The following is a 22,264-nucleotide window of genomic DNA, read 5'->3' on the forward strand; positions in this document are numbered from 1 at the left end:
AAACTCTCCCCCCAGCCTGCGGCGGACCCGAGCTTGAGGCACAGGAAGTACGCCTCTGGAAGTTCCCTCCCCTTTCTGGAACCCTGCCCTCCCAGAGCGGCTTCGGGAGCACCTGCAGCCAGCCGTCGCCATTTCCGAGCGCCCACTTTCAAAATGGCAGACGGAAGGAAGCTTGCAATTGGGCCGAGCGCGAGGCTGTAGTTTAAGGACGTTACACAATTTCCGGTCCGGTTGCAAGATGGCAGCGCCCGGTGGTGGATTCCAACCTCGTGAGCGGCGCGCCGCGGAGCAGGAAGAGGACTGGGAGGCTGTGACGCCCAAGCGGCCCCGACTCGGGGCGGGAAGCAAGATCGGAGGCCGTAGGCTCATTGTGGTGCTGGAAGGGGCCAGTCTGGAGACAGTCAAGGTAGTTGCGGACTAGGGGGTGAAGAGCGTAGATCGATAGGATGGGACCGGGTTGGGTGAGGGTGATGGGCTCAAAGTGGATGGAGAAAGCGGAGACAGGTGAAACATGCTTTTGGAGAAAGAGTGGCCTAGTCGACTGTCTTTTCCTTTAACATGGGTCGGCAGTGCTCGTTTTCTTTGCCCTTGAATCCCATTGCAGCCGTCACATGCTTGCTTCCGATTGATTTACTAGGATTCTGTGGTAACCCTAACCCCATCCCCAACCCCAAAGTCGTCTAAGGGGAAGGGGTTTCGTCCATCGCGTCGTCCCGCTTCATCCCAAGACAAGCTTACTAGGCAGAGGGGAAAGGTAGTTACTGTAGCTCAGTCTTCCCACCCTTTTATTTGTTAAGGACTTAATGTTGTAATACGTTGAAAGGTGTCTGTCACTCTCCTTTCTATTACTGTACATTTCAAAACACTGCCTGGACCAGATTATCATTAATACTTTCACATCTTTATTTTTACTTATCATTTGGCTCTTCTCCCGAACAAATCCGGCAGTTCCCTGTCTTAAAAATTTGTGCAGTGTTCTCATTCTTTCTGATATTGTTTCTCATACTGTTTAGAACAACTTGTTCAGTGAGTAGGGCCAGAAGAAATAGCACTGGTTTAGAAGCCAGACCCGGATTTTAATCTTGGTTCTTACACTTATTTCAAGTGTGTGATTTTGAGAAAACAAGTTTGTAAAGCGGGGGTTAATACTTTGCAGGGGAACTGTAATGAAAGTGCTTTAAAAGTAGTACATTGCCATAGTAATCTGAGTGCAATTCATTTCCATCTTTTCTTCCTCAACCACTATGGCACTTTATTAAGCTTGTAGTTTAGAAAACTTTTTTTTTTTTTAATGACCATCTAATCAGGTTTCCTTTCATTTTCTTCTATAATTGATATTTCTAACCTAATTATAGGTTCATATATTCATCTCTCACTTCATTGCCGCTGTCTTCCCAGGCTATTAATTCTGAGTGTCACTTAACCACTTCATTTCTTCATATCTGTGGGGATGACAGTAGTACCTATTTTACTGGGTTGTTGGAAGGATTAAAGGAGTTAATATGTGGAAAGGGTTTAGAATAATTTCTGTCACTTGGAAATAGTTGTTATTATTATTCTTGATTCAGGTTACTTATTAGGAAGTTGAAAATGTTGTGGGCAAATTAAAGTTCCTAGAGCATGCTCTGGAATAAATTAGGCCAGTTGTCATTAATGGTACTCCAAGGGTGATGGACTCCATAGCTGGTTGAAATCTTCCATACTGTTAGCTTTTGCCTTCCTTGTGCTGATACCTCTTGCTTCTGCAAGCCTCACCTGGGCCTGCACTCTCCATTTATTCTTTTTCAATTTTTAAAAATTGTTTATTTTTTATTAGAGTGTAATTGCTTTACAATGTTATGTTAGTTTCTGCTGTACAATGAAGTGAATCAGCTATGTGTATACGTATATCCCCCCCTTTAAAAAAATTAATTAATTAATTAATTTGGTTGTGCTGGGTCTTAGTTGGGGCAGGCGGGCTCCTTAGTTGCGGCTCCAGGGCTCCTTAGTTGTGGCTCAGTGGCTCCTTAGTTGTGGCATGCAAACTCTTAGTTGCGGCATGCATGTGGGATCTAGTTCCCTGACCAGGGATCGAACCTGGGCCCCCTGTGTTGGGAGCACAGGGTCTCATCCACTGCACCACCAGGGAAGTCCCTCCATTTATTCTTTGTACTCCAGCCTCACTGGCCTTCTTTAAGCTCTTTGAAAGCACTACGTTCTCTTATACCTTAAGGTCACTGCAGATAATATTGTTTAACTGCAAGCACCCTTTACTCAACTCTTTGCTTTATTAATTCTTACTTAATGTTTATTCATTTAACAATTATTGAGTCTATTAGGCTACTCATTCTTCAGTTATTAGGTTAAATGTTACTTTCCCATAGAAATGACTCCCTTCCTCGTATAAATCAGGTCCTCATAATCGTTTAGTGAACCGTTTAGTTTTCCTTCGTAATGTTTATCACAATTCGAATTAAATACTCATGTGCTTGTTTAGTTTGTCTCTTCCACTAGAAGGCTATAATGAGGACAGAGAATAAGGTTTTAAAAATTCTTGTATCTCTAGTGCCTATTACAGAATACACATGGTATTCATTCCCTGATTATTCTAGTTAGTGGTTTTCAAGCTTATTAACCACAGCCCACAATAAAAAAAATTACATCGTGAGCCAGTATGCACACTCAACTATATGAAGCCGAAAGTTTCATAAGCCTTTACTTACCATGACTACATTTGAAGTACTCTGATGTTTTCTATTCTGTTCCATTAAGAGAACGAAACCCTGGTTATAACTTACTAATGGGTCAAAACTAGATTCTTCTATTCAGGAGGTTCTTTTTCTTCTATAACTAAGAGTGTCCCATGGACTTAGTTCCTGGTCCTTTGTTTTACTCTCTGTGACATTCTTGTTATTTCAGGTACTCAGTTAATTTCAAAATCTATATGCCTCTTCCCCCAAACTTTTTGGAGTCATATCTCAAGATGTTGCCGGACATACAAATGTTGTGTTGATACATAAAAACTTGGCCTTTTCAAAACCTGTGTTTGTACTTACTGGTGTGTTTTTTTTAATTTATTTTATTTTTTCCCCATATTTGCTTATTTATTTACTTATTTATTTTATGGCTGTGTCGGGTCTTCGTTTCTGTGCGAGGGCTTTCTCCAGTTGCGGCGAGCGGGGGCCACTCTTCATCGCGATGCGCGGGCCTCTCACTATCGCGGCCTCTCTTGTTGCGGAGCACAGGCTCCAGACGCGCAGGCTCAGTAGCTGTGGCTCACGGGCCTAGTTGCTCCGCGGCATGTGGGATCTTCCCAGACCAGGGCTCGAACCCGTGTCCCCTGCATTGGCAGGCAGATTCTCAACCACTGCGCCACCAGGGAAGCCCATGTTTTTAAACTTTTTATTGACCACCCTATAATGCTCCTCAGGGTTCTGATTTGCAATTGTTTCTTTTAGCGGTTGCTCACATGCTTTAAAACTGGAACCATCCTTCTTTGTTTTACTTATGAGAGTGTTCCTTGATTAAACTACCTCTTGCCTCATTAGAATTTTCACATTTCTTCCTGCTCAGATTTGCAGCTCTTTGTGCATGTTTGTTATAAGCAAACTGAGGGTAGTGACTGTGTATGTTTTGCCCAGTGTATACATAATGCTTTTGTGATAAACAAGCATTCAATCTTGCTCATTAACCTCACTTCTGCCTGGTTCCAGAATCCCTCACTGGTTTTGCCTAATACCCATAGGTTTTAAAATTAAATCCAGTTTAGGGACTTCCCTGGTGGCGCAGTGGTTGAGAATCCACCTGCCAATGCAGGGGACACGGGTTCGAGCCCTGGTCTGGGAAGATACCACATGCCACGGAGCAACTAAGCTCGTGTGCCACAACTACTGAGCCTGCGCTCTAGAGCCCGCGAGCCACAACTACTGAAGCCCACGCGCCTAGAGCCCGTGCTCCGCAACAAGAGAAACCACTGCAATGAGAAGCTGGCACACCGCAATGAAGAGCAGCCCCCGCTCGCCGCAACTAGAGAACACCTGCGCACAGCAACGAAGACCCAGCACAGCCAAAAATAAACAAATAAATTAAAAAAAATTCAATCCAGTTTAGATCGTGTGGAATCACAGGCTGCACTCTTCCTCCCTTTTCCCTCCAAGACCAGTAATGGGATGGGGGTTGGAAGGGGAGGACGTGGCCACACAGTAATCCCCTGGAGGGCTTTTGGGGCCGCACACCGTGTGTCTGATTTAGTAGATCTGGGGTGGACCTGAGAATGTGACTGTGTAACAAGTTTCCAGATGTTGCTGGTTTAGGGACCGCCTTTGAGAACCGCTGTTCCAGGTGAAAGCAGCTTATGTTGCTCTTGATCTTGTTCCCTGTTCTTCAGGTGGGGAAGACGTATGAGCTGCTCAACTGTGACAAGCATAAGTCCCTGTTGCTGAAGAACGGACGGGACCCTGGGGAAGTGAGACCAGACATAGCTCACCAGGTAACTCCAGGGACAGAGCTCAGGCCCCCGTGCCTCTGTACGGAAGGTAAGGCAGCTGCGTGCGACTTCTCTTCAGTCTTAACCGTGCCTTGGTCTTTGCCTCCCTCAGAGTTTACTGATGCTGATGGACAGTCCCCTGAACCGGGCTGGCTTGCTACAGGTTTATATCCACACGCAGAAGAATGTGCTGATTGAAGTGAACCCCCAGACTCGAATTCCCAGAACCTTTGACCGCTTTTGTGGCCTCATGGGTGAGAGAGAAGCCTTAGGACTTAAACTTGGCAGTAGTGATGAAGGAAGAGGCAAAGGGATATATTAAGTGTGGAATTTTTAAGTGGGGGAGGGGCACATGTGGCTGATTCCAGAACAGGGGGTCTGCGCTTTCTTCCCACGCACAGTGGGTACAGCGTGCGTGGGTTCCTGGCTGAGGAGCAGGGAGGGGGCCTGTCACCACACAACCAGTGATGTGCTTGACAGCTGCTTGTGCATGACATTTCAGTTGTGTAGACACGCAGGGCACGTGGAGCTCAGCTCACCTAAGGTTTTTCCTGGTTAAATTACTGGGCATAAAAGGCAGGCTCTCTGGCTAGCTCTGAACTCTTTTTTCTGCCCTAGTTCAGCTTTTACACAAACTCAGCGTTCGAGCAGCTGATGGCCCCCAGAAGCTCTTGAAGGTGAGGTGTTGACAGCTACTGGTTGGAGGTAGTGCTCTTGGAATGTGTTTGGGGCTGATTTCTCTGTTTTTCTTTAGGTGATTAAGAATCCAGTGTCACGTCACTTCCCAGTTGGGTGTATGAAAATCGGCACTTCTTTTTCTGTCCCGGTCATCGGCGATGTGCGGGAGCTGGTGCCCAGCAGCGACCCTGTTGTCTTTGTGGTGGGGGCCTTCGCCCACGGCAGGGTAAGGCCTGGGCTCAGCTCTTAGATTCTTCCCGGAGCTGAAGCTCAGGACAGAATCCCAGGAGCACTTAGCGTTTTGACGATCCTTGTCCTTATAAGTTGGGGACAGATGAAGCTTCCATTTCCTGCCCCCAGGGCGCATCCTTTGAGGAATGCTGGCATATGTGTCATGGTCAAAGCCAGGGCTGTCTCCGTCCTTTGCCCACACTGGTATTAAACAGCACTGGGAAATGGTAGTTTTCCTGCCCTAGACAAGGGCTGAACGTGTGACGGAGTGACAGAGTCGGCTGACTGACTGCCCTCTCCCCAGGTGGACGTGGAGTACACAGAGAAGATGGTGTCCATCAGCAACTACCCCCTCTCTGCTGCCCTCACCTGTGCAAAGCTCACCACAGCCTTTGAAGAAGCCTGGGGGGTCATTTGACAGAAGCGCCCTGCCCTGACACAGAGACTGTGGACATTGCTTCCCCGCCCCAGTGCTCAGCTGACTGCTGCACGACCCCCTTCCTGCACCGAGACCGGGGTTTGCACGGGTCCAGGCTATACACCTGCTATTTGTTTATCTTATAAACATTGTTCTTGCAAACCTGGTTGTCCTTTGGGGATTCCTAAGCTCAGCAGCCTCTGATGGTGTGACCTGGCGTAACCCCTCAGACCTCAGGAAGACACATGAGGTTACAGTGTTTGCAGTTTGGCCCTGGGCTTCGCAGGTGGGCTTTGTGCCCTAAAGGAGGGAGCCCTGATTATTTCAGCCATGGCAGGTGTGGAGGGCTGTGTCTGAAAGAAAGCATCCAGGAGCGCTAGCAGTGAAAAACAACACACTGAGGTGACTTTATCTGGTACAGTCCTAGGTAGAAAAGTGGAGCAGGCGGGGCCGTGCCCCTCCCCTCCCCCCATGGGGGGGGGGCGGAGGTAGCGGCACATATACAATCATAGTAAATTGGCGGAAGAAAACCACAACAGATTCCTGGCTAGAGGGGGAGAGATAAGGCAACGTGCATGGGGGAGCCCAGAGGGGAGACAATGGACCCCTCTACTCCTCCCACGAGAGTCTCCCCTTTGGCCCCAGATGGAGACGTGGCCAGCAGCAGAGGCACAGCTGGGGGAGCCCCGTCTTCCCGCACCCTGGCTTCTGGTTCTCTGTGCTCTGGGACGAAGGAGTGCTGTGGGAAGGGAGGCGAGTCGTTTCTGCACCAGTCCTGCTCTGGGCCACCTGCAAGGGGAGAAGGCGGGCAGGCAGGTCGGCCTCGCCCTCCTCGTCCCTGGTCTGCAGCCCTTCCAGCTCCCTCCGGGCGCGCCTCCCGGTAGTCAGTGCCCCATGCTGTGGTTCCCGGAAGCCAGGCCCCGCGAGGTTCCCCCCGCATCTCCAGTACTACCCCCCACCCCGGTCTGTTGCTCTCTTCTGTAACCTGGTAGTTTCAGCTCAGCTGGAGGGATCTTACCAGGGAAATAGATTATTCCATTTTCTTTAACTTCTCTTTCCTCGGCACCATTGCTTTGCGAACATAAGGCAATATGAATAGTAGACTCAGGAAGAAGACATGGCCAAGGAAATAGACGGATTTATACACCTGTGGAGGGATACAGGCCACCGCGGTAGACAGAGGGCCTGGATTCAGCCCCACTGCCTGAGCTTTCAGTGGCTCCCTCCCCTCCTGGCAGGCAGGCCCTTGTGTACCTTCAGCCATTTGTCCCACGTGAAGAGGCAGAAGGCAGTCATCGAGTAACCCATGAAGAGCCAGTGGATGGTCTGCTGCACCAGATAGTAGAGGGGCTGCAGGACCCTGATGGAGGCCAGGCTGCTCAGGGCTGGGCTGTCTTGAATCAGGCTGGCAGCCTGTGGAGGAAGGGGAGAGGGCTCAGCGTCTTACCCCTTCTCAGGCCCCTTTCATCCACCACCCTTAAGGCTTACCTGTCTTTCCACAATAACAATGAGGAATTCCATCTGAAAGCAGACCAGGTACCCTGAGTGGAGGCCGTGCCAGAGGGACAAGAATAGCAATGAGAGGCCCTGGGATAGTTGTTTATTTCCAAGGAACTTGAGTCGTTTGAAGAAGTAACTAGAGAGAAGGGTGAGAAAGGATGAGACTCAGATCCATCCTGCCTCTGGGTTCTTGGAGTCCTTAGGGGTGCAGGGGTGGCGGCTGCTCCCACCGGGCCCCCTGGGGGAGGGGAGGCAGTGCCCTCCGATCACTTTATTTATTTATTTATGGCTGCACTGGGTCTTCGTTGCTGCACGTGGGCTTTCTCTAGTTGCGGTGAGCGGGGGCTACTCTTCGTTGCGGTGCACGGGCTCTAGGTGCATGGGCTTCAGTAGTTGTGGCTCACAGGCTCTAGAGTGCAGGCTCAGTAGTTGTGGCGTGCGGGCTTAGTTGCTCCACGGCATGTGGGATCTTCCTGGACCAGGGCTGGAACCCGTGTCCCCTGCATTGGCAGGCGGATTCTTAACCACTGCGCCACCAGGGAAGCCCCTCCGATCACTTTAAAATGAAAGGCAGTGAAGCTGACGAGTCGTGGTTTAGACAGAAAAGAGACGTAAGGCTCAGCTGGGGCCCCGCCTGGTACAACGGGTAATGGCGGAGGGCCTGCCAGGCGCCTGGTGCTGAGGCTGCAGCGGTGAGCGGGGCCGGCCCTGCACCCACGCTGCCGACAGTCCCCCCAGTCGTGGGACTGAGGAAGTGTTTGTGAACGTAAGGCCAGCAGCAGAAGTGGGGTGAAAACCCAGCACTCAAGGCCATGTATGCCTTGTTTCTGTCTTTCAAAAATGACAGGGATGGGACTTCCCTGGTGGCGCAGTGGTTGAGAATCCGCCTACCAACACAGGGGACACGGGTTCGAGCCCTGGTCCGGGAAGATCCCACATGCCGCGGAGCAACTAAGCCCGTGCGCCACAACTACTGAGCCTGCACTCTAGAGCCTGCGAGCCACAACTACTGAGCCCGTGCACCACAACTACTGAAGCCCGCGCACCTAGAGCCCGTGCTCCGCAACAAGAGAAGCCACTGCAATGAGAAGCCCGTGCACCGCAACGAAGAGTAGCCCCCGCTCGCTGCAAGTGGAGAAAGCCTGCGCGCAGCAACGAAGACCCGATGCAGCCAAAAACAAAAAAAAACAAAAAAAAAATGACAGGGACGGTTTGGGGGGGTTGGGTTGGGGACAAAAGTGGGTGTGGCTGGGGTGTGAGAGTGGCTGACGGGCGGGGCCCCCCGAAGTGGGCAAAGCTGGAGGAAGTGACGTGCGACCTCCCCGGCTGGGCGCTTACCGGGCCACCCAGGCGTTGGTGTTGATGTTGAAAGAGGCGATGGTGCCCGTGAAGCGGGGGTCTGTCTCAAAGAGCCACACCTTCATGTTGGCGCAGGTGTCCCACTTGGCCCTCCCGAGCTCGTCAAGGCCGTGGAAGCCCAGCCCCGTCAGGATGCACACTCCTTCCTGAGGGAGCCACGGCGTAAGCGACCCCGCCGCTCTGCGCCCTACCCAGCCTGCAGCTCGTCTCGCCGCGGCCCCGGGCCCTCTCTCCTTACCGTGACCAGCCAACAGGCGACGTATTTGTACAGCACAACCTTGCCCCAGACCAGCATGTACAGGCAGCGGAACCAGAAGCTGTGGTTCTTGACAGGAGAGAAGGCATGGGCATTAGGGACACCGCCAGGCCAGGAAGGGCTCCCCGTGCTCCCCGCCCTCACACGTCTGGCTGACTACTACTCCGTGCCCCCCGATGGTCTGCCTAACTGCTTTGCAACAGGCCAAGGGGGCCCAGCAGGGAGCGCCCTCGCAGAGGCCCTCAAACAGTGCTGTCCTCAACTCCTCTCCTAAAGAGCCGGGCACCTGGGACACTAGTGCTGGGGGACTTTTACATCCACGTTCGACGTCAGCTGAAGGAGACCAACCTCCCCAGAGCTGGGACGGAGCCCGAGCCAGCACTCCCCCTCCCCGGGTCCTGAGCTCCTAGAGCCCTGGTCTGCCTGGGCCGGAGGGGGCTCGAGCCGCTGGCTGTAAGAGGGCGAGCTCGAGCCGCTGGGGGAAGGTCAGGGGTGCTGAAGTGCACCTGGCACAGCCCTGTGCCCGCGAAGGTCGTTCAGTGCTGGCTGATGAACGGGTCCCGGCCCGGCTGGCATTGACACCAACTCTCAGATCTAGAGCAAAACCAACACGCGTTTGTAGGTGGTGTTACCCACTTCTCGGCTATCTACGGGCTCCTGGCCTGGCCACTGTCTATCTCTGGCGCAGTCGCACTGCTGCTGTTCGGGAAGCACTCACTTCGTAGTCGTCAGTGAGGAGATAGTCTTCTGTGATGTACTGGCTGAGCAGGGTGTAGCCCACTAGGTAGATAAGGCCCAGACTCAGGCGCCTGAGAGCAGGTACGGTGCTGGAAAGGAACAAGCAGGGTCACCGCGGGCGGAGGCCCCTCCCTTCGCCCTCCGACCTTCACGAGGGAGCAGCTTCCCAGAGTGAGCGCAGCCTTAGGGCTGGACGTGAGGATGGAGCGTGCAGACGCTGCGAGTTCTGGGGTGGGGGTGGGGCAACGGGGGGCGGGCCGGGGAATCTGGGGTGCTCGCCCTCAGGGGTCCCGTGGACCTCGAGGACTCCCCCATGTGCTCGGGCTACATCGGGACTGAAAGCCCGATGCAGAGACGGGGAAGGACCGGTTTTGGATCTGCTCCCTCCTCTCCTGGCTGGATCGATGCTCAAATGCAGGCTGGACAAGTTCTCAGCAAAGGGATTTTCCTGGTAACTTATCAATCTTCTACTGTAAGATATATTTTTATATATATAGATTTTGATATATTTAACAGTATTTTTTAAACTGGGAAAGTGAGTTTTAAAGGCAGGGACATGACTGGTTCAGGCAAAATCCTATGGCATAAAAGTGAATTTTTAATGTTTGTACTACAGGGTCGGGAGGGATGGCGGGAAGTGACCCAAGCTGAAAAGGGCCCCCTTCCTGCAGCGAGCAGGCACGGAGCGCCCATCACAGGCCATGAGCCAGGGCCAGGCCAGAGAATGCAGCCGGCCAGCCTTCAGGAAGTCACTTGAGAAGTGGCTTTGTGTCGGGCGAGAGGCCTACGCAGACGTCCTGACTGAAGGGGGCCGTTACCTGTTTGGTATCTTGCCTGGTAGGTCAGTCAGCTGTCCCTGCACCAGCTTCATGTAGTGGTTCACTGAGAACTGGGGGCCCACCAAGAAGGCCCCATAGAAGTAGGAGAAGCCAGCAACCTCCAGCAGGGAAGGGACATGGCGTATGGCGTATTTCTGTTGCTCAGAGGACAGGGATTTCTATGGCGAGAAGAGAACGAATGGTTCAGGACCCCAAGAGCCAGTCTGAGGGCTCCCCACCCTTGTCCCCACTGATCCAGGTTCTTCACATAGAGCCTCTTTGAGGGGATGACAGTACGGAGAAGAGCCGGTGCTTCAGCGGGTAATGGGCATGTGCAGGCACAGCTCAGCCTAGGCCGGCTGCCGCTGCTATCCCCAGTGCCTTGCTGGCCCTGATCTCTGGACTCTGAAGAAGACCTGGACCCGGGCAATCAGACTTGTCGGTCCTTGATCAGTGCGGCCCGAAATGGCGATCACACGGGCGGGCATGAGGGCGTGGGGATAACAACAGCCGTCCTCCTTCCCTCTGGTTAAACTCCTTCACGTCTCTGCGGAGGGAGGGGTACTTACTTGATCTTTCCCTCCGTCATAGTAGTCGATGGCGAGACCTGAGCAGAGAGAGAAGGTGTGGGTGGAGAGGAGGGAGGGGACACAGGACGTGGCCAGGAGCGCACGGGGCAGGGCCCGGGGTAAGCTTACGGTCGGATGAGAGGAGCCTGGGTGTCAGAGGGGAAGGCAGGGCCCCACCACTCACCGATCAGCTTCAAGGTCAGGACACAATGTGGCATCGTCCACTTGATATCGTAGTTGCCAGTGGCTGTGTAATAGTATCCGGCAAGAAGATAGGCCTAGGAGAGGGGCAAATATTTATTCTACTGTTGCTATGATTTATTTTCTCCCTGCTCTGAAATCCAATGTATTCTTTTCACTTTTCCTTTCTCCTGGTCTAGAAACTGAACCTGTTAAGGGGAAGAGACGTCCTCAATGCTTACACTCTGTGGCTCATTCTACGTGGATTTTCTGCCTTGCCTTTAAGTGACTCCCCTCATGGACGGCTGGGCTAATCTGGTCAGACTCAAAGCACCCCAATGGCACAGTCCTACGCAAAGGACCGCCGGCACCCCGTCCTGGAGGCGGGTGAAGCATCGTCACTGCAGCCTGCAGATGAAACACCTGGGGCTTCTGGAAAGTGACCCAGAGCCACACTGCCAAGTGTCGTGGGGAGAAAGGATTAGAAACCGGATCTCCCGGTCCACGGCTTCTTCTACACCGCAGTCCCCATCCTCCCCGCGCCCAACTGCTGTCAGCTGTGACCTGAGCTGCCCAGGGAAAGACGTTTACCATCTGGAAGCAAAAGGTAGTGAGGACGGCAGTGATGGTGCGGCCCATCAGCCGGAGGATGAGGAACTGAAGCACGACGCATAGCAGGGAGTGGTAGAGCTGGTTTCCTGGATGCGGAGGAGAGAGCAAATTTTTGCCTGTTTTTTTCCTGCATTCCCACCCTTCCTGAGACTTCTAAACACAAAGAGAATATATATATATAAAAAACTTTGGTATTAGGATTTTTCTTCTTTTTTAATAGCCTCATGTTTTGGAAGAAGGGAAGGAAATTAACTGTATAAATATAAAGGACTGCCAGGGAGCTCCTGTATTTCTGAACTTTGGGCCTAAGGGATGCTCCTGGGGGACCGCTTGGGTCTGTCGGCCAGTTCCGGCCACAGCAGAGACAAACTGGTGCTTCTCTGTTGATGGCGTCTGGTAAGGGTAACCATTCTCAACATGCTTTTACCGGGGAGAGGAATGTCTGTGAAGGGAGAAGTTAAGCTGTGTCCCTGCCCATACAAACCCTCTGCTACCAGAGCATCACAACTCCCCTCTCCATCAAATTCTCTCCAGGAAATTTTGTTCAGGTCTGTTCCTTCCCAGGTTCCCCGTAATCACAGTGCTCAGTTCACTCACCAAAGTTATAATAAGCAATTGAGAGGCCTGTAAAGGTGTGGAAGAGATGGATGAGGTAGCTGTCCTTGTAGAAAAGGTAATGCCGATAAAACAAAGCCAAGGGGTAACCTGGAGGGGAAGGAAGAGCAGAAGAGGGTTACTCGTGTCTGGGGTCCTCCCAGGTTTGTTTTGGAAGTTGATCTGGCATGAAACTCAGCCCAGAGAGGAAGAAACATGCATTGTACGGATGTCTACAAAGACAATAACAGCATCCCCAATTATCAAAAGAAGTCTCTTTGTAAATACAAATTTAAAACTGAAGATATTTCATATTGAGGCAATACAAACTGGGTCTGAAGACTAGGTTTCATTTATGGCTTATTAAATATTGCTAGGAATTTTCTCTTGCATTTTTCTGAAATGATACAAGGGATTCAGGGTGCCCAACTATGCCCAGAAACACCATTTTACACCTTTATGATCTATAATAATTTCATCACTAGCAGAGTATTATCAGTCAGATTATTTTTTCTTTTTCTTTACTTTTTTTTTTTTTTTTTTGGGCTGCCTGGCATGTGGGATCTTAGTTCCCTGACCAAGGATCGAACCCACGCCCCCTGCAGGGACAGCGTGGAGTCCTAACCACTGGACCACTGGGGAAGTCCCTCAGTCAGATTGTTAAGAGGATAAATATAGGGCTTCCCTGGTGGCGCAGTGGTTGAGAATCTGCCTGCCAATGCAGGGGACACGGGTTCGAGCCCTGGTCTGGGAAGATCCCACATGCCGCGGAGCAACTAGGCCCGTGAGCCACAACTACCGAGCCTGCGCGTCTGGAGCCTGTGCTCCGCAACAAGAGAGGCCGCGATAGTGAGAGGCCCGCGCACCGCGATTAAGAGTGGCCCCCGCTTGCCGCAACTAGAGAAAGCCCTCGCACAGAAACGAAGACCCAACACAGCCAAAAATAAACAAATAAATAAATAAATAAAGGAGTTCCCTTAAAAAAAAAAAAAGAGAATATAAATTATTCACGGCTACAAACTGGGGTTGCTGACGGCATATACAGTTGCATAGCAGTTACAGGATACATGTAGATACTCCTTACATAATGGGCATCGACCAAGTTATAAATCCATCTAGGTATACTGGGAAAATGTCTTGTCAAGCCGTGATTTAAAGTATGGTCCCGGGGCTTGACTGAACTACAGGGGATCTCCTGATGGGCCGTGAACTGATGATGCACGGCCAAGGGTTGCTTACTGAATTAAAAGGGCCAACAACATTTGTTATTCCTAAACTAAAATTAGCATGTTCCCTGGTTTTACTACAGACCCACATTCAGTGTTCCATCAAGAAGTCTGGCTGATGTGCTTGGCAACCTTCCTACTGCAGTAGCGCATGTGCGAAGAGTTGGGATCCCTACTGTTTCTTGGAAGGACACTTTACCCAGTCTATCATTGCATAATTAGTGTTCTGAGTTGGTCATGGTTTACAGCTGCTGCAATTCTTACTTTTTTTTTTTCTTTTTTTGGCCACGTGGCTTGCGGGAATCTCAGTTCCCTGACCAGGGATCGAACCTGTGCCCTCAGCAGTGAAAGCCTGGAGTCCTAACCAATGGACCCCCTGGGAATTCCCCTTACTTTTCAATCATAAGTTACAGTTAGTTTATCATTGGCGATATAGTTGTGAGTTTGGTTAACTCTGCAAGGCGTAGATGACTGTCATACATAAAGTGCTCAATTATTTAAGTGAATAAGTAAATGGATAATCATGTTATATATTAGCTTATGTCCTTCTAGTCTTTTTTCCCATAACTTTTTTTTTTAACTTATGATCACAACCTGTGTACTCATGTATCCTAGTTTTTTCACACAACAGTGTATCAACCATTTATCTTCTTGGTGCCAGGATTTGCTGGTGTTCTTTTTTTTTTAATTTATTTTTTAATTTATTTTTGGCTGTGTTGGGTCTTCATTGCTGTGCGCGGGCTTTCTCTAGTTGTGGCAAGCGGGGGCCACTCTTCGTTGCGGTGCGCGGGCTTCTCATTGTGGTGGCTTCTCGTGTTGCGGAGTACGGGCTCTAGGTGCGTGGGCTTCAGTAGTTGTGGCACGCGGGCTTCAGTAGTTGTGGCACGCGGGCTTCAGTAGTTGTGGCTCGCGGGCTCTAGAGCGCAGGCTCAGTAGTTGTGGTACACTGGCATAGTTGCTCCGCGGCATGTGGGATCTTCCTGGACCAGGGCTCGAACCCATGTCCCCTGCATTGGCAGGCGGATTCTTAACCACTGCACCACTGGGGAAGCCCTGCTGGTGTTTTTTGAAAGCTGTTATCATAATGGGCTACGCTCTTTACCAAATTTATAGCTTCATGCAAATAGTTGATTTTGTAGATATTCTGTGGATTACTGACTCATTTGCTCACTCATTCATCTGACAGATGTTTATTACGTGCCTATTATATGCCAGGTATTCTGCTTGTGTAGCACAGAATGAGGGACGAGGTGGCATGGAATGGTTTATTTTCTAGCTATCTGAGATGAAGTGATATAGGACTGCTAGCCAAAGAGAGGGAGGAAACTGTGACCCTTTCAGTCAGATGAACGAGTAAAGAAATAGGACAAGTCTCACACATACCACGTGGGCAGAAATTTGGCAGGATTAGCAGCCAGTATTGCTAAGAACCAGAGCCAGGTAATAGAAAGTATATAGAATAACACCCAAATGTCTTAACTCTTCTGCTTTTTATGTTTAATGTTTTAGGAATAGGGGTATAAAGGACCAGAAAGAACAAATAGGGTAGATCTTAATTACCTAGAGTACTCATAAATAAGTTCTGGACAGCTAAGAGTTTACCTCTTAAAGCACTTAAAGGGTTAAAAACCTTTAACCAAGTGAAATCACTAAAACCCTTTATCATTTGGGATGCTCGAAATTAAAAAACACAACACACATTACTCTGCCTCCTTAAATTGAATATAACTGGACATTTTCTTGGTAATCTGGGTCATAACTACTCTAGAGGCACGACGGCTTTATGACCTCTTGGGATGTAGAGAACCCTGACAGGGCCCACACTGTCCTGCATTCTGAGTCCTTTTCTCCATACTTCACACTTTTCTGCCCCTTTCCTTGCTATTCAGGGATCTATAGTCACTTCTTGAGCTTTCAGTGCCAAGAATAGTCCCTTTCCCTCCTTCTAATTTACTGCAGGCCTTAGAAGGCTTAACTTTGTTTTAAAGGTGTAAAACAAACAAACAAACAAACAAAGATCTAAGACAAGAGCAAGGGCCTTGGTGTCTTGCTTGCAGACTTAGTGCCAGGCCTGGTAACAGCTGTTCTGGCCACTCAAGGCCCTTTTGCTCTCTCCTGTTTTCAGGTGTATTTGGGGGGAGTGGAGGTGGGTGAGTTCCACGCAGGGGAAGTCTAATCGCGCACCAGGAAACGCACGATAAAGAGATGGAGCAGGGCTTCCCTGGTGGCGCAGTGGTTGAGAATCTGCCTGCCGATGCAGGGGACACGGGTTCGAGCCCTGGTCTGGGAGGATCCCACATGCCGCGGAGCAACTAGGCCCGTGAGCCACAACTGCTGAGCCTGCGCGTCTGGAGCCTGTGCTCCGCAACAAGAGAGGCCGCGACAGTGAGAGGCCCGCGCACCGCGATGAAGAGTGGCCCCCGCTTGCCGCAACTAGAGAAAGCCCTCGCACAGAAACGAAGACCCAACACCACAGCCAGAAATAAATAAATAAATAATAAATTAATTAACTAAAAAAAAAAGAGATGGAGCAACTGGCAGAAAAAGAAAAAGAATGCAGCAGGCCGGGTTACCAAGAACGTCAAGATCATGACAGAGAACAGCAGAGCCTGGAGCGAAGCTGCGAAGGGGAGGAAGGAGCTGTGCTGGGTGAGTTGCTGTGACAACTCGGAGCTGGTTTCGAGCGTGTCAGCACCGAACCCTCCTCCCGGCTGCTGCTGAGCTCGGCCAGCTTCGGAGCCTGGATACCCAGCCACCCCTTGAGGGATGTGCTGTCTGCGCGGAGGGTGTCGTCCTCCGAGCCGCTTCTGAGTCTCAGCGCTTCTCTGTGGGAGCCAGGGCTTGATACAGCAGCTACAGTCACCTGAATACTCTCTAAAAAGACAACAAAAGCAGCACCTCACCCGTCCACCCACCCAGCAGAGTCTGATCCAGTAGGTCTGAGTGGTTCTGAGGTGCAGCCAGGGCTAAGAAGCTCTGCCTTCCTAAACCCTTGGGCAGGGCAGCAGTATTACTGGTCCTGAAGATAAAATCCTGAGCTCCATGACTGGGGGTTGCTGTTTTTCTTTTAATGGCACCAAACAGGCCATTGGCTTTATAAACCTGGTCTGGAGGTTTTTAAGAGCTTGTTTGGCCGCCACACTGTAACTGTTTCTTCTATTTGATTGTTTGTTTAAAGGAGGGCCCTGCAGAAACCTATTAGATGGTGAAAGATGAAGACCCAACCTGCACCCTAAACCCAGGGATCCCTGACTAGAATGGGAACATTCCAAGAACAGAACCAAGGGCATTCACAATGCTGTGACCCTACAGCAGACTGCTGGGACGCACTGAACTTGGTCCCTTCAGGGGTTCCGGTAGTCACAACATGGAGCCTATTTATCCAGCTCATTTCCCCAGCCTGCCTCTGGGTGTTTACTGAAGCCCAAGTGCCATCTGAGTCAGAAACTCGGATCTATCAACTGACATTGCTTGTGGAACTGCTCCTTCTCTGTACTATGATAGCTGTGAAATTACTCATTAATCCTAAAGGTTCTGAAGTTCCATTTGAAGAAACAGAAATGGGCTGTTTTCACTGAAGTCTGATGAATTTCTTTGCCTCTCATCCCGTATCGCTATTTCTGGGCTCTGTGGGAATATGATACGACCCCGATTGATCAGGCAGTAGTTCATGTGACCCTGACGAAAAGAAAACAGAGCATGTTTTGGCAGGTGTGAGGGAAAAGATGGAACTAGACAGAACTGCTATGTGTTGGCTTAGCCAGGTATTGATACGATTTTAACAAAAGAAGAAAACCACCTCTGACACCACACCAAGAGCCGACAGAACACCCTTAGCATACGGTAACGGCTGTCAAACCTTTTGGTCTCAGCACCACTTTTTTTAAACCATGTTGAAAAAATTGAAATACAGTTAATTTACAATGTTTTGTTAGTTTCAGGTATATAGCAAAGTGATTCAGTTTTATGTATACACACACACACGTGTATATATATGTATATAGATTCTTTTTTGGATTCTTTTCCACTATAGGTTATTACAAGATATTAAATATAGTTCCCTGTGCTATACAGTACATCCTTGTTTATCAGCATCACTTTATATTCTTAAAAATTATTGAGGACCTCAAACAACTTTTGTTAGTGTGGATACTGTCTATCGATATCTACCGTATAAGGAAATTCTTAAGTGCACCTGCCCTTTTTTGACCGGTGGTGAAGAACGCAGGGAGTGCTGGTTCAGTTTGGTGCCCTTGCCGTCATTTGTACTAAGGGAACAACATCTTGCCGTCATTCGTACTAAGGGAACAACAGAGCTTTACCCATCGCTGCTTCTGCACCATCAGTGCAAATGTCAACACAGTGACAAATAACATCTTAATTTTATTCTGAAAATGACTTCAAGGTTCTCAGGGACTCCTAGGAGTTCATGGACTACATACACTTTGAGAACTGCTGACACGGAATAACGTTTCGGCTTAATCTTCCTGGTTAAAATGCCCCAAATCCAACTGCCTTTTCTTCCTCCCTACTTTCCTCAACTGCTCCTTCTGTATTTTTCTTTTTTTTGAAAGCTTCTCTGGCATTGGTTTTGAGATATCAGTTTCCCTGCTTTTTTTCTTATTCTATTGAGATGTATTTCACATACCATCAAATTCATCAAACTCAAAGTGTAGAATGGGAGCTTCCCTGGTGGCGCAGTGGTTAAGAATCCGCCTGACAATGCAGGGGACACGGGTTCGAGTCCTGGTCCGGGAAGATCCCACATGCCGTGGAGCAACTAAGCCCGTGCGCCACAACTACTGAAGCCCACGCGCCCTAGAGCCCTGGCGCCGCAACTACTGAAGCCTACTCGCTCTAGGGCCTGCGTGCTGCAGCTACTAAGCCTGTGTGCTGCAACTGCTGAAGCCCGCGTGCCTAGAGCCTGTGCTCCGCAACAAGAGAAGCCACCGCAGTGAGAAGCCCGCGCACAGCAACAAAAAGTAGCCCCCGCTCGCCGCAACTAGAGAAAACCCGTGCAGCAATGAAGACCCAACACAGCCATAAATAAATAAAAAGTAAAATAAAATAAAAATTTAAAAGAAAGTGTAGAACGGAGTGGTTTTTAGTACATTCACAAGGTTGTGCAACATCCCCACCAACTAATTCCAGCACGTTTTCACCCCCCAGAAGAAACCCCATCCCTGTTAGCAGTCGCTTTCCAGGCCCTGGTGACCACCCACTTACTGTCTACAGATTTGCCAATTCTGGGTATTTCATATAAATGGAGTCATATTATATGCGGCCTTTTGTGTCTGGCTTCTTTCATTCAGCATAATGTTTTCAAGGTGCATTTATGTTGTAGCATGTATCAGTAATTCATTATTTTTTTAATATAAATTTATTTATTAAAAAAATTTTTTATTGGCTGTGTTGTGTCTTCATTGCTGTGCACAGGCTTTCTCTAGTTTCGGCAAGCGGGGGCTACTCTTCGTTGCGGTGCACGGGCTTCTCACTCAGGCGGCTTCTCTTGTTGCGGAGCACGGGCTCTAGGCACGTGGGCTTCAGTAGTTGTGGCTCGCGGGGTCTAGAGCGCAGGCCCAGTAGTTGTGGCACACGGACTTAGTTGCTCCGCGGCATGTGGGATCTTCCTGGACCAGGGCTCGAACCCGCGTCCCCTGCATTGGTAGGCGGATTCTTAACCACTGCGCCACCGGGGAAGCCCTAGTACATCGTTATATTTTATGGCTGAATAATATTCTTTTGTTTGGACAGACCATACTTCATTTATCCAATCATCAGTTGATGGACATTTGGGTTGTTTCCACTTTTGGGGTATTAAGAATAAGGCTGCTATGAACATTCCTGTACAACTTTTGGTGTGGTGTATGTTTTCAGTTCTCTCGGGTATATACTTAGGAGTGGACCTCTTGGCTCTTTTATCCCCTGACTAGCCCTTCTCGGTCAGTGGTGTAGACCAGTTTTCAAAATTTCCTATGCGTTGTGGACCAATACTTTTGTAAAATACAAAGTCATGGGCTTGGATGATGTGGCACTATGGAATGGCTACAGAAGTTCCTAAATGTTTACTTTTCACTCTTTGTGCTTGCTTTGAGCTTTGCCTTGGCCAAGGGTGGCAACGCAATTCAAATAGATCGTGCCAACCTCTCTTTCTTTGTCTCTTTCACCCAAGGCTTTTCTCTGGCTTCTAAATACAGCTGACCTCCAGGAGTCAGCCCTGGTCCTCTGCTATTCTTGCTATACTGTCCTCTGGAAACTCCATCCAGTCTCATGTAACTTAATGTGATCTTTACGCCAAAGACAGGTCCACATCTTTAATCCTGACTTCTCAAGTTTCAGTTCCACATTTCCTACTTCCTGGCTGGGCATTTCCAGTTTGATATCACATACCATCTCAAATTCTGTGTGACTACAACATGGACTTTCCCCCTGAATCGGTCTTCTCTTGGCTTCTTCTTTTGTTTGTTAATGGTGTTACCGTTGTCCAGGCCACACGACTACATTCAAAGGCTTGAAGTTGTCTTTGCCTCTTCCCTCTCCTTGGTTCCCTATACCCAGCCACCAAATCCTGTTGATTCCTCCTTTCCGGTGTTTCTCACCACCGTCACATCCCCTTCCTTTCCTGTGCTACATCTGCAGTGAAGGCCCTCAAGCACTCCCCCTTCAACTCTTGCCGTGACCTCATCTCTGCCTGCAGCCGCGTCCTCCAACAATCCTCCACCAGAGGGCTCTTCCTGTAACCCCTGCTCAGAAAACATCAACGACTCCAACAGTTCCCAAGCCGAAGATTCAAGGTCTATCTTCTAAACTACATTTCCGGTTAAAGCCTCTATCTCCCTGCTCCAGCTGACTGATATGCTAGTTTTTGCTCAAATACATCTTATGTCTTTCATCTCTAGACCTTTGCTTGTGCCAATGCCTTTGGGTGGGACACATTCTCCAACCACTCCTCTACCCAATAGAGTCCTACCCATTCTCGGAAACCCAGTTCAAGTGTCTCCTCCTTTAAGGCTACCGCAGACCACGGTGAACTCGTGGCCCTGTGCGTTATGGACTCATGCCTTAAATGCATGGCACTTAGAGCAAAGACTCTTATTTGGCAAATCATTGTATATAACAAATTGCCATTCCTTACATTCTTGTTTTATATTAAAATTATCACACGTTCACAATCTCTTTTCCTCAAGTCCTCCTATACCTTTGGATCTCCCATAGCATACTATCCTGTATACTTCATTTTTTGATTGGTTGACCAACAGTAATTGACACTTAATAGCCATTTGATGTTGAGCATCAGTTTCCTCATCTGTAAAATGGGGACAGTACCTGCCTCAATGAGTTGTTGTAAGGACTAAAGGAGATAATGCATATAAAGTAGTTAGCACAGCCTAAAATATTGTAAGTGGTCACAAAAATTATACACATTCACATAAAGTTACAGGGAGTTTGTAAAGCAAGCTTTACAACTTTAACTGAGAAATTCTGGTGAAAGTGGGTATCAGGGCTTCTGAATCTAATCTTCATTCCATGTGACAAATGACTAAGGGATTTCCTTCCCATCTTCATTTCAAAAGAAGAGTCATAGCATATTTATTTTATAAGGATACTGATTATGGTTTGCCAAGAGCACTTTTTCTAAAATGCAACATACTATTAAATTAAGGGACCGTATGGTTAGAAGAACACGAACTCTGGAGTTGAGACAGATCTCAGTTTGAATCCCGGTTCTGCTACTTACTAGCTGCTCCCTCAGGCTGGTTGATGAGTTCATTTTTTTTGGCCCTCAGTTTCATCAGTAAAATGAATATCTAGGTTTGGGTTCATATAGTAAGCCTGGTACATATTAGATACTCAGTAACTGTGAGACTGCCTCAACCTCTGCTTTAACAGAGAAGTGCCCGGCGATCTCATCCAGCCACATGGCTGGCTGGCTGGCTGGCTGGCTGGCTGGCTGGCTGGCTTGCTTTATTTATTTTATTTATTTATTTATTTATTTATTTATTTATTTATTTATTTATTTATTTATTTATTTATTTTTGGCTGTGTTGGGTCTTCGTTTCTGTGCGAGGGCTTTCTCTAGTTGCGGCAAGCGGGGGCCACTCTTCATCGCGGTGCGCGGGCCTCTCACTATCGCGGCCTCTCTTGTTGCGGAGCACAAGCTCCAGACGCGCAGGCTCAGTAGTTGTGGCTCACGGGCCTAGTTGCTCCGCGGCATGTGGGATCCTCCCAGACCAGGGCTCGAACCCGTGTCCCCTGCATTAGCAGGCAGACTCCCAACCACTGCGCCACCAGGGAAGCCCAGCCACATGGCTTTAAATACCATCTGTTCGCTGATGGCTCCCAAATTTGTTCTTCACACTCGTGTACAATGTGGACTGGGTGCATGCCTAACGGATATCTCAAATTTAACAGGTGTCAGACTGAACTGCTGACACATCTCCCTCACAAAGCCCGCTCCCCCTCGGCTTCCTCATTTCAGCAAGCGCCACCTCACCCTTCTGCTCACGCGAGGCTGAAGCCCTGCAACCTTCTCACCCTTCCTGGACCCCACCCTCCCCCTGCAACCAGTCAGTCGGCAAACTCTGTCTGTGCTACCTTCAAAGTGAACCCAGAATTTGAC

The 22,264-nt window shown here is 49.3% G+C and overlaps 2 protein-coding genes across 3 annotated transcripts in view; one reads left to right on the forward strand and one right to left on the reverse strand.

Annotated features, from left to right (window-relative positions):
* Positions 1 to 131: 131 nt before the first annotated feature.
* EMG1 (EMG1 N1-specific pseudouridine methyltransferase) lies at positions 132 to 5,954 on the forward strand. Its single transcript, XM_082349269.1, has 6 exons — positions 132 to 406; positions 4,367 to 4,468; positions 4,578 to 4,719; positions 5,084 to 5,142; positions 5,220 to 5,369; positions 5,679 to 5,954. The coding sequence occupies exons 1-6, from the start codon at positions 239 to 241 to the stop codon at positions 5,790 to 5,792; spliced, it is 735 nt and encodes a 244-aa protein (XP_082205395.1). The 5' UTR covers positions 132 to 238; the 3' UTR covers positions 5,793 to 5,954.
* Positions 5,955 to 6,175: 221 nt separating this feature from the next.
* LPCAT3 (lysophosphatidylcholine acyltransferase 3) overlaps positions 6,176 to 22,264 on the reverse strand; it is a 37,954-nt gene continuing 21,865 nt past the window's right edge. Inside the window, exons 2-13 of one of the 2 annotated variants that reach the window (XM_082349222.1) lie at positions 12,422 to 12,529; positions 11,804 to 11,910; positions 11,217 to 11,310; positions 11,033 to 11,070; positions 10,464 to 10,642; positions 9,626 to 9,734; positions 8,890 to 8,976; positions 8,631 to 8,797; positions 7,281 to 7,428; positions 7,047 to 7,205; positions 6,811 to 6,939; positions 6,176 to 6,531 (exon numbers count right to left, since the gene is read on the reverse strand). In XM_082349222.1, the coding sequence (XP_082205348.1) occupies positions 6,823 to 6,939; positions 7,047 to 7,205; positions 7,281 to 7,428; positions 8,631 to 8,797; positions 8,890 to 8,976; positions 9,626 to 9,734; positions 10,464 to 10,642; positions 11,033 to 11,070; positions 11,217 to 11,310; positions 11,804 to 11,910; positions 12,422 to 12,529 (1,313 nt within the window). In that variant the 3' untranslated portion in view covers positions 6,176 to 6,531; positions 6,811 to 6,822. Of the gene's footprint in view, positions 6,582 to 6,810; positions 6,940 to 7,046; positions 7,206 to 7,280; positions 7,429 to 8,630; positions 8,798 to 8,889; positions 8,977 to 9,625; positions 9,735 to 10,463; positions 10,643 to 11,032; positions 11,071 to 11,216; positions 11,311 to 11,803; positions 11,911 to 12,421; positions 12,530 to 22,264 lie in introns of both variants that reach the window. The other variant, XM_082349221.1, reaches the window with a different exon arrangement.

The sequence above is a fragment of the Balaenoptera borealis genome (genome assembly GCF_965194805.1).
Source record: "Balaenoptera borealis genome assembly, chromosome: 13".
Classification (NCBI taxonomy): Eukaryota; Metazoa; Chordata; class Mammalia; order Artiodactyla; family Balaenopteridae; genus Balaenoptera; species Balaenoptera borealis.

Bases quoted from the DNA above. Each gene is read 5' to 3' on its own strand.
- EMG1 (XM_082349269.1), top strand. From the start codon at position 239: ATGGCAGCGCCCGGTGGTGGATTCCAACCTCGTGAGCGGCGCGCCGCG. The intron at 407-4,366 runs GTAGTTGCGGAC...CCTGTTCTTCAG, and splicing joins CCAGTCTGGAGACAGTCAAG to GTGGGGAAGACGTATGAGCT. The intron at 5,370-5,678 runs GTAAGGCCTGGG...CCCTCTCCCCAG, and splicing joins GGGCCTTCGCCCACGGCAGG to GTGGACGTGGAGTACACAGA.